The sequence below is a fragment of the Amphiura filiformis genome, chromosome 4 (assembly GCF_039555335.1).
Source record: "Amphiura filiformis chromosome 4, Afil_fr2py, whole genome shotgun sequence".
In the NCBI taxonomy this organism is placed as follows: Eukaryota; Metazoa; Echinodermata; class Ophiuroidea; order Amphilepidida; family Amphiuridae; genus Amphiura; species Amphiura filiformis.
This window is the reverse complement of record NC_092631.1, coordinates 56,947,568-56,962,925: the sequence shown is the minus strand read 5'-3', so window position 1 is coordinate 56,962,925 and position 15,358 is coordinate 56,947,568. Positions and strand designations below refer to the sequence as shown.

General features: G+C 33.8%; 1 protein-coding gene across 1 annotated transcript in view; it reads right to left on the bottom strand.

Moving 5' to 3' along the window:
* The window catches only part of LOC140150276 (uncharacterized), a 154,797-nt gene that overhangs the window by 103,714 nt on the left and 35,725 nt on the right, over positions 1-15,358 (bottom strand). The window contains 1 exon segment of the mRNA XM_072172281.1: positions 7,268-7,282. Within this exon segment, the coding sequence (XP_072028382.1) occupies positions 7,268-7,282 (15 nt within the window).

The window sequence follows — 15,358 nt, the reverse complement described above, 5'->3', positions numbered from 1 at the left end:
TTCATTCAAACTGATGCTGGAATAAATGAAAAATAAAGCAATTATTAATTTCATTTTACCATGGCGCAATGAGAATATGATTACAATATGATTAACAATGTCCTCTTGCAGCTTTTACTAATGTTCTGTGGAATAATGTGTAGTTTCCAGTTACTTAATTTAGGCGCATCAAATACATCTTCGTAAAACATCTTCACTACGTTTCTGTGTTTTCCTTTTTTCATGAAAACACTTCAGTCACCAAGATAATGCATTTCAGCACTAAAACTAAACACTCCGAAACATAGCGAATGAACGTTAAGAGATTTGCTACAGCCATGAGTCGTCATTTCTGAGGACACTGACTTCTTGTGTGAAATATTATACTCATTTATCTTTGATGCCCAGAGCCGTAGGCTCCAAACGAGTATTTTTAAGACATTGAAACTGTGTCTTCTTTAAACGTAATTACCTGCTAGCAATAACCCTAATTTCATAATCGAAAAATCAACTGATATAATTTCTCAATATGCTATTGTGATTTGTCTTAGTCCACCGAGTGCATTAGTCATTTTTTGCTGAACAAAATTGTGTTGAAGAAATATACGATGTATAGAGTCACATAATTAAGTCATGAGTAGAACTGTAAAGATACGAGCCAGTATAGCTACATTGATTCCGTTGTAAAAATATTTTTCTAATTCTACATTAAGCGTACTTAAAATCGATAATATACTTTGACAAAATACAGCGACCCTGTATCACCATGTGGTTATAACATATTTACCCACAATTCACAAGTGGAAACGCAACGATGTTACGGTTGCTGAATTATGCAGGGCTAATCTGCAAAACAAGATTTACACAACCTGCATGCACTGACCGCAATAGGTGCCAACGTCCGATTTCTGAGTTCAACTCATTTCTTGCTTTACGGAACATCTTTACGCCTAGAGCCAAAATACCCATTTTGAATTAAGATTTCATATCTTGATATCAATATATAACATGATCTTTTGAAACCGTTAATGGCGTTTGAGGCACATAAACTAATAACATTTTTAATCCGCTGAACATTCGCGACGATTGGGGTTTTGAGCTTATCGGCAGCAGTGATATTTCGTACAATTTTAAATATTCTTATTTCATATGTTCAAGAAATATAATACCACAATATATTATTATATATATTAAAGGGTGCAGAAGATATTTTCTCAGAAAAGCAAAATAATATATAGTACCTTTTTGCCCAAACGGTATAGGTTAATATGTGAGACACTTGTGGGTTATACAATACTTCGTGTCACCACTATGAATACTAAAATGACAATTTGATCTAACATATTAACATCTTAACCAGTGGACGAGTAAACCGGTATGAGGGTATGATATTAAAACTTGCTCTACCTGTGATATTGCCAAATAATATTCTTCACCACGAAGTTAACACAGTACTATTTGTAATAACAATCAGTACCTTAGATATTTGCTGTCTACCGAAGATAGCGATAACTTCAACTTTGATTGTACTATAGATTAAAGATGTTCAAGTGGCAAATCGTGTGCTTTTAGTTTTGCTAACATGTTATCTTTCAAATAATACACAGTACTTTTTGTGAAAACAATGAGTACCAGATATTTGCTGTCTGACGAAGATAGCGATAACTTCAACTTTGATTGTACTATTAATGTGCGTTTATAGATTAAAGATGTTCAAGTGGGAAATCGTGTGCTATCAGTTTTGCCAACATATCCTTCACATACACAGTGTAAAGGTGCGAATCACAAAGCAATGCTGGGTACTTCCTGTCTTGTCTGTTTTCCTCAATAAAATAAGCATTACAAAGATAGGATACTAGTACCGTACCTCGAGAATATCAATTTTTTTCGGAGACTTCAACCTAAGCAATTTTCGTCTTAGGTAGAAAGCAAATTTATTAAAATCTTACGTCGTGTATTCCAATCAAAAACTTAATTTGCTATCTACTGCTGATAGCAATATCTTTCAAGTTGTACTTTGACGCTATTGGGTATTAAATTTATAAGAAAGCTTGCGATTTCAATATTGCTATCATCATATCACAAATGTCTTCACTATTATAAAACGGGAGTGTCGCAAAATAATGCTACGTTAGTGTCACAAATAATGCTACATTCTTCCTACCTAACTTTTAAAATAATGATAAGATTTAAAAAATCTTATCTCAACGAGCATCGTTCTGCAATGCGACTTGATGAAGTTACTTTATCTTAAGTAGATAGCAAATCATTAATAAAATGATACTTTCTGCATATCTAAATAATAATATATTCTCTTCAAGTTATTATTATTCCGAGAATCATTGTTTTCTATAATTTGATAAACATAATCTTAATAACAATATCATATGAAGAGACTTAACCCAAATTAAATCTAATTTAATGCAAGTAAAAACATTTCGTTGATTCTCTTTGCTACTGAAGCATGGCATTTAATCTAATCGAAGAGCTTTATTGTCACGGTCATGGTATACCTGGTTATTTCTAACCCGATATCAAGCGGCAATTCATTTATGCAATCCTCTTCTATAGCTTTACCACTTTCAGCAAAACAACACATCTATATTCACATCAAACCTTCCCACTTTCATCACCTTATACATCTCATACACAAACATTCAACTTCACTGAATGTGTGATAATTTTAAGAAGAAACCGTTTGAGAAGAGTAAGTGTTAGAGATGGTGGTAGATGTCTTCAATGTCTTTGGATACTTGGTCCCTTGGTAGATCGGTATCGGAGAAAGAATAACGGATTTCCCACAGTTCATTGTACACCAGACACAAAAAGAAACTCGTCAGTTATATTCATCCTTGCTGTTCAAAAACTGGATAATTTTGGATTATTCTGAAATATACATTTTGTTCCCATTGAAAATCGTTGAAAATGCAACTTTTGATTTTGGGGTTTGAGGCTTTGGAGGCGCATATCTTGGTCAATTCTTGTTCGTTTTTCACGAACAGGGTGTCAAATGAGAAAGCAAAGTCCAATTAACAAAATTTATATTTCAGAATAATCCAAAATGTTCAAGTTATTGAACAGCAAGGATGAATATAACTGACGAGTTTCTTTTTTGTATGTTCATCTCACCACCAAGCATGCGAGAATTTTAATTCAAACACTTCCGATATAATGGGATTTTGAGGTCTGTATATTGAAATACTAAATCTTGATATATTTCAAGAGAGGCCGATATAATAACGGAAAATCTAAAGAAAAAAACACACGGAATCGTCTCCCTTATTTTATTATGTAACTAATAAACTCACAGAAAGATTCTCACCAGTAACATATATTTTCAGGCCATTTTCGAACCAGTGCACCAAAGAATACACAATGTCGGAACATGTCAAATAATCAACTTGTATCCGATATACTTGGATTCAATATTGTAAGTATATTATGGGCTAAGGAGTCTTCGTCAAGTTCCTGTCGAATAATTGCAATAGGTGTATCATAAGAATCTTAATTTCTTAGCTGTCATTTATAGTGAGTGAAAATATAGTTTTAAGTTGTCGTTAAAATACTTTCACGTGCGAGTGAATATACACCTTGAACCATGCAGATTACCAAACTTCATTACCATTGTGCTATTTAAACGCGCTACTCGCAGCTCGTGCGCCAGTAATTACGAAATATTCGCGTCATCAATTTTAATTACCAAGCCTTATTTAGAAACGGCGTGTCATTACTGCCACGTTTAGACATTTAACTTGAACATTTTAAAAGGTGACATTTTTGAACTCGGTTATATTGAACACTATTTCCGCAATGCATGATGGAGTTGGGATTTGGAGCAACCTTTGGGACGAGTATTCGGTATGAACTCGCATCACGTTGTCTTTTTTACCTCTTTCAAGCGGCGCCCTTGGCAAAATCTATTCAACTTAAATGGATTACGGATTGTCTAAAAATAAAACCAAAAATTCTTACTTCACCACTCGCTTATTTCTTCATCTATCCTTTCCACAGCGGCGTTTACAATATTATAAATATTTATAGATAATTACCTTCCGGTAGATATCCAAGAAAATAAAAATGTTACTTTTGTGACACGCAAGAAAAGGCAAAATGGCTCCGAGTGGTAACTAAGATAAAATGTGTTTACTGTCATAATATGAACTACTGACCAGGACTCGTATAAAGCTTTAAATCAATTCTGATGAAACGTAAACGTTGCAGGCACATATGGACCGGCCTGTTTGGTATTATAGTAAAAATCAAAAAGTAGTAGCGACATTTCCATATTTAATCTTAATGAATATTTACTACCATTTTAGCATTGCAAGGCACAAGATGTGCGTGACCAGACTTAGGAATGCATTTAGGAAAGAGTGCCTTTATTTTCTCATTCAAGCAAGTCTGTTTACAAGCACTTTTGAAGCTCACTATACGAAAGTGTGCCGTGTCATTCTTGGTCGGGGTTCTCACTTTATAAAAACAAAATAGAATTCAACGACCACTAGATCACTTAATTCTTTCTATGCCGCGGCTTATTTGACATGCAGTTCATCGATTATGACTGTTCTAGAAAAGTCTGTTTATAAAAAGAACATCTTAAAAGAGCACAGAATAAGTGAAAGTTAGCGAGTGAAATGTGTTTGTGCATATTCTGTATTAAAACATGCTAATTTAAATTTCCAAATACGTTTTCTTTTCTAACTGATCTTGATAAAAGTGATTTACATCGAAGAAGCATTTCTTTACCATGGTATTTTAAACATGTATTATTTAGGTGCATAAAACATAAGCAATGAATCGATTTTGACGACCCTTTTTTCATTTCATGACATAGGCCTAACCGAGTTAGATCACTTGATAATCTAACACAATCAAGCATTTAAATTATCTTGAAGCCTAATGACGATCTTCACTTATAACCTGTATATTAAAGCTGTTGCTCTGTTTAAAGCAATGCAACTAAAGGTAGCGATTTTTTTATTATTCAAATGGCTGCGTATCTTCGAGGGCATCTGCTAAGCAATTCAAATATTGTACTTACAGTTCTAAAGACTGTATAATATATGTACGGCTAACAGGTGTCAAATTGGGTGGGGCTTTTTTAATCATATTTCGACACACATCTCAAGAACCACAGTCCATGCTGAGCTCAAAATGCATTACATGAATTCCCTATAGATTCTATCTAAATTTACAATAACCACCACGTTTTTATTAAATACTGTTGTGAATTTGCAAATGGTCCCATATACTGATATTTAACTAAAACAATGTTAAGCCTTATAGTCTCACCTTAACGCGCATTATCGAACAAAATGCAATTATGTTTTTAGCAAAGCATTTCCAATAGTAAATTATGATTAATGACCGTTTCCTAAATTAAATACAAAAAGGGGCTTTGTACTGTATTGATAACTCAAAGATGTTAGTAATTCTGTATAGAGACATGGAACTAAATATCAAGACCTGCTGTAATACTCAGTAATACGTCTCATATTTTTCTAATATCTTGAATATTTCTTTAATTTCGAAATAACAACGAATTACCACCGACCATCGTGTATATAATATTCCTCAGCATAATGCTACCGCCTACGCGTGTATATTTAGTTACATTGTACATGTCATAACAAAATAGAATCTTAAAAATAGAAATAATTCATTTATTTCCGTTCCTAAATTGATGTTACCATTTACAAAAGTACTTAAAAGCGATTTTAAATTGATAATTGATATTAACTTCCCTTCGCTAAATCAATATCTTTCAAATAACAAACATCTACGGTAAGACAGGTACGATTAGTATTTATTTATTTTAGTCAATATCAGTAAGATAGGAATTAGCGTAGAAACAATAATACGTTGGTTTTGTAAATGTCAATGGCAATAATAGCACACCACGCATCAGTTGGTTGGCTGGCACTAACAGTAAAACCGTTGAGTTCAGTACGAGTCAGCGCCTCTTCGCACGTTTAGACTTATTTGTTATTCTCTTGTGCTGGCAAATAGGTAAGAGCCAAAAATAGAATATAATGCATTGGTGGAGAGGTACTAAATTATGATATTAAAGGGTAGCTTAGCTCTGACTACTGTGTGTGCTTTGCTTATCATGCTTAGCACAAACAATACAAATACCTATACAAAGTATACCATGCATGATTTGCTGTCTACTGAAGATAACGTAAAACACAATGTAACTGAATTATTTGCTATCTACTGAAGATAAACAAATACCTAACGTAGCGTAACTGTTGAACGAAAGTACTGAATACAATGTAATTAGTTGAACAATTCAAAGCATAACTTTGACCTTGTAAAACAAATTAACAAGATTATTTCTGGTCAGTGGTCGACTGGTCGTAGATGTGTAGAATCTGAATTACGTTAATAACTTGGATTGCAATGGCCATTACTCTTTTGGCTGAAGGTGTTGAATAGTATTTATTTTAGACACGGGAATCCGTAACCCGCCCTAGAAATGGGCCCACGACAGGTTTAGTATTATAGCGATTCCGCTATCATGACTGAATGTCAATGTGGAGTAAGGATAAAATAATTTATCAAAATGAATAACCTAGTTTTTATGAATATCAAAATCAGACTATGTTGGATAAAATATTTAAAATATACGTGCAAGGCAAAAAAAATCGTAAAATAATATGCCATATACGACTAAATAATATGAATTTGAAAATAAAATATTCATAGGTGCACGTGTACAATACAATTTAGACAATAATACTACATACATTTGAACAATTTTCTTAAACTTATGAAAATAAAATATATTTGCGTGCTAAGGTACAATTGCATTCAGAAAATAATAAAGCGACATTATGTACGACAAAGTTTGGTAACTTTTGAAGGCGTCACATTTTAAACAAAAATATCTACTTCTTTTGTTTCTTATATTGTCTGGTTAATTGTTTGGGGAGGTTGCTAGTGTATATTTCCCAAACACATGGCTTAACTCTGATTAATGACAAACAGTATCTTTTTGTGTCACCAGAGATCAATAAGTATTCATTTAATTTGCATCTTGCAAATTAAATGTGATAATAACATTGAACTAAATTGTTTTCTTCCTAAAAGAATACACAAAAAGACGCATGCATTTTTTATTTATATATATTAAAATAACGAACATTAACATACAAGCAGCGATCAACATTAACTATTTAAGTACTACCCATTAACATCCAACACTTACACATATATTTACAATTTCTCAGAATCAACGACACCAAGAACATCAAATACAAGACAAAAAAGTGTTAGCAAAACCTACCTCAGTTCTATACAGCTGTTAGGCAAGCATGAGTAATACAACAGAAAATAAGATATATATTACATATTTGACAACTTATGCATTGTGTTGGTGGCATCTTGAGTCATTTGGTAGCTGACTCAAAAAGCACACAGAAATACGCTGAATCGATGCATTAAATATGTAGGTACAATTCCCTTGGAGTCGAGGATGCTTCATCTACCTGACCGTGAATTAACCTTTACTGCATACTGCAGGTGGGTAGTGCAAGGATGACACCTCGTCTCTCGGTGACAAAGATATGACTTGCCAAATATTTCTTGATAACAACAGCAGTAGAATACTAAATCAGAATAAAACTCAACTTCTTACAATAATGTAATTTAATGTTTCTACACATATACCAACATGTAAATATACAAAATTCTTAATGATTATCCTATTGAAACTGTGCTTTGATGCTTTTTCCAATATGGTGGAGAGGTTTCAAGTCACTTTTACGGTGTGTGAATTTGCGTAAATGGTGTGATTATGAATGATGCAATTTGATTTACAATGTTTCGCATCAGGTATAATATATCACAAAAATAATCAAATCTGGTTAGCCATCGTCTTACCAAAAATATCGGATGTTGCTGGGTTTTTTTTGGGGGGTTTTTTGGTTTTTTTTTTTTTTTTGGTTTTTGTTTGTTTGGATTTTTTGTTGTTGTTGTTTTGTTGTTCTTTCTTTGTTGCTTTTTGTTTTATTTTTGCTCAACAAAAAGGTAAACAATGACCTTAACCATAGCTATGATTGCTAACCTATAGTACAAATTTGTATTTGCAGTAAACAGTAAAATGCTGGTTAAATCCATGCACTTATGCTTTGATGTATCATAGTGACTTTTCTGCTATCTTCAGTAGATAGCAGGTATAATAACTATTATAATTTACCAATAATTATGCCTGCTATCTTCAGTAGATAGCAGGTATAATAACTATGTAATTTACCAATAATTATGCCTGCTATCTTCAGTAGATAGCAGGTATAATAACTATGTAATTTACCAATAATTATGCCTGCTATCTTCAGTAGATAGCAGGTATAATAACTATGTAATTTACCAATAATTATGCCTGCTATCTTTAGTAGATAGCAGGTATAATAACTATGTAATTTACCAATAATTATGCCTGCTATCTTTAGTAGATAGCAGGTATAATAACTATGTAATTTACCAATAATTATGCTTGAAGTAAACTGTTACAATTAATATTTGGTTCCTCAAGTTGTGGTAGAACCATAATTTTGCTGGTTACAATAATAATGTTATAATTCTATATATAGTGAGTGTTTATTGAGAAAGTACAGTGAAGAGAGATATTATTTTAAACATCTCCTTTTTCTGTATCATGTCAAGAAACATGAATCCCACTCAAAACAATACATTACAATCATCCTATTGTTTTTCCAAGTTAGAGGGAGCAGACAAGATGTGATTGCAACAACCATGGCATAGCTGTCGCTCCAGAAATGACATTCAATTCTACAACGTCAATTTGTACGTAAACCAACGGGGTGATGTATTTGGAACAAATTCGGGTGTTTATACATGTCAAACATCTGTCAACAAATTTCGACACTTGAATCCAATGGCAATAGTATATACATAAAAATAAGATCTATACGACGTATAATACGTGCATAGAGCAAAATTAATCCCTGAATTACGCAAAAATGGCCGATGCATAGTATGCCCTTCCGAACACCTTTAAATGACAAGTGATTAGTCTTCCAACTCGGGCGTTTATTGTCATCACGGTAGTAGTCTATAGTCTAGACTGCCTAGAATGCCCTTTAAGACAAAAACATAGTTTCGCTTAAATGGTACGACCTGTGATTACATGAACTCATACACGAAGTTGTACATGTTCATACATGTATTTGAACCCATGTCTCAAGAGTCTCTAGACCTATTAAATTGTAAGTTTTAGCTTCATACCATGCCAGTCTTGTAATTATGTAAATATATGAAGTGAAGTTATGAATCAACTTGTATCCGTATTTGGTTCAAGTGAAGTACCAAATATCAATAGTTTTACTGAAGTGCTCGTTTACATAGCGTAAATATGGAAATCCGTGGCGTGTCTACATATTTATTCTAACATCGTTTGGGCAAACGATAAGATTTCACAATAAATTAAAAGTAACATTTCAATGGTATATCTTGTAAACTTGAGGAAAACAAATAACCTCTTCTTCAACTTTCCATCTTTCGTCAAATTAAACACCTGCATAGGGTATATTTAAGTACGAAGATGAACGCTAGTGCTCTATCCATCAATACACTTACAAACACCCCAAAACGACAAGTGATTAGTCTTCGAACTCAGGCGATTGTTTTCAACACAAATAGTCTCGATCAGCAGTCAATGACCGCCACAGAGTCATGCAACTACGTGATGAGTCGTACATTACTATCGTTACTCAGGCGTATACATATAAAGCCAACAAAACGACGTGTACTGATGATTTAAAATTATGTCTGATTTAATCAATGCAATACAATTATTATTATTCAGTTAATTCTTTTAAATGGTATGGTATCTGGCAATTAAACAAGAAATTGTCAATTTCAGATCAAAGCATATAAACAAAATACGAATAAATCGGCACACTTCCAAATTCAAATCGTCATTAAATCACCGGGACATTAAACAGTATACCGTATACCTGTAAGTTTACACTTAAATAACATCTAGCAAAATGTATATCGTTATTGCAGGAAAAGGTGACACATTCATAATTAAAAACATTGGCCATTTCAAATCATGTTAGGTAATATTGAAATCCGCTGATATTCATTTGATGATCACCTTTCCTGATTATGATTAAATACCAGGGTCTATTCATCAACAGATCAAATAAATAAAAAACTATGATGCACATTTGACGACAATTATCAAGTATTACAAGTGCTAAATGCATAAGTAATTAGGATTTTACAACTTGTTGGCGCCTATTTGTATATGAATATTGGCAAAGGAAGTGATTCAGAAGATGAGAATTATAATAAGTACCGTAATTGCCAAAATGACAGGAAAGTATGCGTACAGTTATTAATTATCGCCTCTGAAAGGCTCTGATTATATCACGCCGATCATCCACAAAATGTTTGCGTATAGGGTTCAGTGTCTGGCTAAAAGTTAACGTGTTTCTTTTTTCTTCTTCTTCTTCCCTATTTTTTTAAAATTCTGAATGAACTATTCGCTGTAGAAGTGACGTAAATAAATCGGATTAACTACCATAGCAATAAATGAATACAATTTTGACTATATCGCCCTGCACTACAAGCAGGCTGCACTCATCACCTGTGTGTATGTCTGCAATCATAGATTGAATACAATATCGCTTTTTTCAAAGATACTAATCTTACAGTGCGAGTGATCAGTATGATATGGTTCAATGCATAGGTATCGCGTGAACGTTGTAGTGCAGGGCGATATAGTAATTTATATATTGCTATGGTAGATCATCCCGATTATTACGTCACTTCTACAGCGATAAACTGTAAGTATACTTTTATGTATATTGTTATGTATGTATATCATAAAGCTTATAATTTTAACGTTAATAGATAACTTAAACGTTCATATGATCAACGGTTAACTTTTTGCAAACCCAGAGTTGAGTATCTGTGTTGCAACAGTGAACATGAAATATATAGAAGACGACGAGAGGAGGGAAGAGGGGAGGAGAGGAGGATGGGGGAAGGGCGAAGAATGTATTGTACTTTAATCTCCATCCATTATATTCATCTAAGCTCTTCTAAATAATGGTGTTGTTTGGGTTTTCGTTTTGTTTTTTAATTGTTTTAGAGGGTTACCACCAGTATTACCACAAAACTGACAAAAGGAGTAGGCTATTGCCAATCGTGAAATATGTCTTTCATCACCATCATGACCATAATGGAATACATTTCATGCATTACGGATGATATATCCATGAAATTGAATCGAGTTATCTAATGGTCTCTCATCACTGTCAAAATATACTATCAAAATTATATCAACCGTATAATATTGCACAGACAAGAATAGAATAGAGGATTTGGTTGACATACTTTCAGCAATCCTTATAATTGGGGTTCTTTCTTTTCATTTAATTCTTTTCTGATGCTTTTTAAATTTTGGATGGGAGTGTAATACAATGTCAATTGTAATTAGATCTCATAGGCAAGGGATTTAATGCGCATGTGCCATTTGTGGGGTGAGTAGTGTATATGGGGTATGTGGGTGGGGTCACTGGGGTGTGCAAACAGGGTGTTTCTGTTGGTGTGGACATGGGCGTGTTAGGTGGGATGGGGTGTGTGTGAGTGTGTTTATGCATGACCCTGCAAGAGAGGGTTCATTGGATGCGCATGTGATCGAGGCGATTGTCAAACGAGCAGCGAATCATTTTTTACATTGTACAGTGGTCTAAACCTTGTTTCAATGGTCTCTATTCTGAAAATAAGTATTATCAGATTATAGGGCCTAATAGGAATTCCGGATTCGATCAGATCTAAAGACTGCCAAAAAGTAATGCAGCTGTTATAAATACGCCTATATCGTCAGAACTAATAATTGTGTTCACAATATTTCCACATAGAAAGAAGGATGATTTATTTACGCGCATTTTTGTACCCCATTGGCCCATTTGTCCAATTTCGTTCAATATTAACAACACAGCAGTGTTTTTAAAGAAAAATACCCGAATGTAAAAGTTGAAATCAGCGCGAAGATAAATGGAGGGTTTTACGTGCCACAATGCTTGCGTAATAACCATTTGTCGTTGTAAACTGCAACTTTTAAATTCTGGTGTTTTTCTTTAAAAGCACTAGTGTTTTGTTAATTTTGAACGACATTTGACAAACGGGGTATCAAAATGAGCGTAAATAAATCATCCTTATTTCTATGTAGAAATATTGTGGAAACAATCATTAGTTCTGAAGCTATAGGCGTATTTATAACAGCTGCGTTACTTTTTGTGCAGACTTTATACGGTAGGCTGTAAGTACCATGAGAAAGTCTTGCCCTGGAGTTCAAGACTCAAATTATATAACCAGGTAATATGGTCGATGTAATTTTCTTGGATGTGAACATTAAACATTTCAAATTGCAAAGCGGTTTGCAATGTGTTTTCAGTATGAAGCTCAGCATGTTCAGTGTGGTTTGCCATTTTCATCATTGTTGTAGAAAATTGATTCCGACATCCTTGTTTGGCTGTCTCGCAAATAGCTCACACAAAATGCACTAAAAGATCACTTCCCTGAATCACAGGTTAGGCCTACCTATAGGTACAAGCTGAAATCTGGATGTATAGATGCTTTCAACGTCATTTCTAGGCCTGAAGTTTTCCATTGATTATATTGAGATGTTTTAAATTTTCATATGACTATCACCTTTTAAAAGGGGTCTCATAGCAACCTTTTTCAGGGCAGCCCCTGTTGGAAAGTAAGTTACATGACCTACACCAACTATGAAAAATTATTTTTATTGTAAGTGCTTTTATAAATAAGCCCGCGATGTATAGAAAATGGGGGGGGGGGGCAATCAAAGTAACAGTAAATCGTAGTAGTAAAACCAAACGGAAATAACAAATGTCCAATAGCGATTGTTTCTGAAAAAAAAAAGGTGCAAAATACCGATTTTTCACTAATTTGCCTCAAAAATCTTACCAGGTAGGCCTATACACTTCGTAAATAAATAATAGGCCTATCTATGTTTCGTTTTCAGTGATTTTGTTTTGACTGGGAGAGCCCAAGTTTGGAGAGGCAAATGCCCGCCACTGTGTTTGCTACTCTCGCGAAAAAGATTGGATTAAATTCCGCTACGTGTAATGAGTAGTTTAACCAGGGATATGGTTTAACTATAGGTCTAAAATCAATTAAATTCGCGTCAAAAGTTCGCATTATAAAATCTGATTGATGATATTCACCTTTACCCGTATAGAATCATTTAAATGATGGAGAAAATTGATAGAAGCCGATACAATGAAACGCTTGATTAATTGCAGCCGTGCGTTACACTTGAACATGGCCTGGAGCATTATATTCAACTTGGCAAACATTCATGTTACTAAAACTGGCATGCCCCCATTTCTATATTTCCCTTAAATATAAATCGCTGTCTGGTGCAGGTGAACATGGTGGAAGCACGTTGAATTAATCTACCCGTCTAAAAAATGGCAAAACACATACAAATATTAAAATTGTCACATTTTACATAGAGATTTAAAAAAACAGAGGGCAGTTCTTTAAAAAAAAACAGATATGGCGTGTAACATCCGGCAAAAATGATCCAAAACGGATTAAAAGCAATAAAAAAAAGAAATTTTGGCAATAAAAAACATGAATTCCTATCCTTTTTCACCATGCCTGGTAAACCGTTATTTATTCGCGTTCTTTTCGTCTATATCATGAACATCATCATTATAATCATCATCATCTCCGTCATCATCACCATCATCAGCAGCAGTAGATCTATACCAGACAACAAGCCTTCACTATGACCAAGAAATGCATAAAATATTATCTTGCATATCATCTTTTCAAATGATAAACTAGTTTAATTTCCCGCCATGCTTTCATGCCTATTTGATAACATGAAATAAGGGCAGCAATCTTGGTCTCGCCATGCAATACCATCGCGTCATATTTTATTGAAGTCCATAAATTGGATCATTTCATGCATTTCATTAAACTCACATGAATTACCCATGATTCACCGGTTTTCCTTGGATTTTCTTCATGCCATAGCCCGGATACGTCACGGGTCTGACTCAGATCCTATATGCAGCACTTCCATGTCAACTTAAACGAAACATTGGGGCCAATGTCTACTGAAATAAACGACATTTCTTCAACATAAGTTGCAATATTTTTGATGGAACCAAAATTTCTTGTGTATTAAAGACGATGAAATAGAAAACTCTGTACTACGGGCAGGCGGACTTAAATTATATTTATAGGCCTATATATAAATCACTTAAAAATCTGTTTACAAACATTTTGAACACTTTCAGGGGTTTTTTTTTCAAAGAAGTTCTGTCATAATCCATCCACTTGGTTTTGACGGAAAGTCAAAATATTTTTCCTATTTAACATTATCAGATTTTTTTCCTTCAGATTTTTCTAACTTTCGGTGATGGTGATTTTTTAGGGTTATTTCTGCTTCTTCTATAAAAATGGTGGTATTATTATGTTTAAAATTTTTATTATTATTGTTATTGTATTTTTTTCTTAATTAGGCCTATTATTATAATTAGTAGTAGTGATAGGAATAAATGTGTAGGCCGATTGCAACAACACATGAATTTTTGACATTTTTGAGCCTATAGTATTTCTAGTTCAACTAATATGTCCAGACCACGGCAACTTTTAATTATCCACTTGCTCTTAGAAATGTTTCAAAAACAGACCTCGATTATTATCAATATATGAGCATTAAAAATATGCTTTCAATTTTCCCATACTTTTAATATAATTTGAATCTGCGCTGACTGTAAATTTTACCAATAGGCCTAGTCAGATTTGTTGGCCGACTTCCTTACATATCCATGCGACATACCCGGAGGCCAGCCTATTATTTTAGATATCGGCTAACCATGCTAACCATGTTCGTTATATGCAAGCATGCTAATGTCGCATTACTAATTGATCTTTTTAATGGTTCATAATCTTTTCAATTTAATAAGGCAAGATAGTGTCGTGACAATTAAAAGAGGCTGGTATCATCTGCCATTTTGATCGGTCATTTAGAAATATTAAAGCCATGACAGGCCTGATGTATGATTTGCTCCACAGCGACGCCCTCAATTTTCTCGAATTTCTACTTTTTGCATGATTGTATAATGCCCAGTGGTGTTCTAAAATATAACCACGTGAAAGACTTAAGCCTGAAGTGCTCTAATTAATTATACAGTAAAGTTTTTATATTAACAAAAGATGGCTAAACACATCGCGTGCATACTCGTATCATTGACTTGTGAATCAGTGACGTAGGCCTATAAACTGTGTGCATATCGCTATTCGTGTAACGTCTTGACGTATAAACTGTGTTCATATCGCTATTCGCCTTGTTTGTTCATCC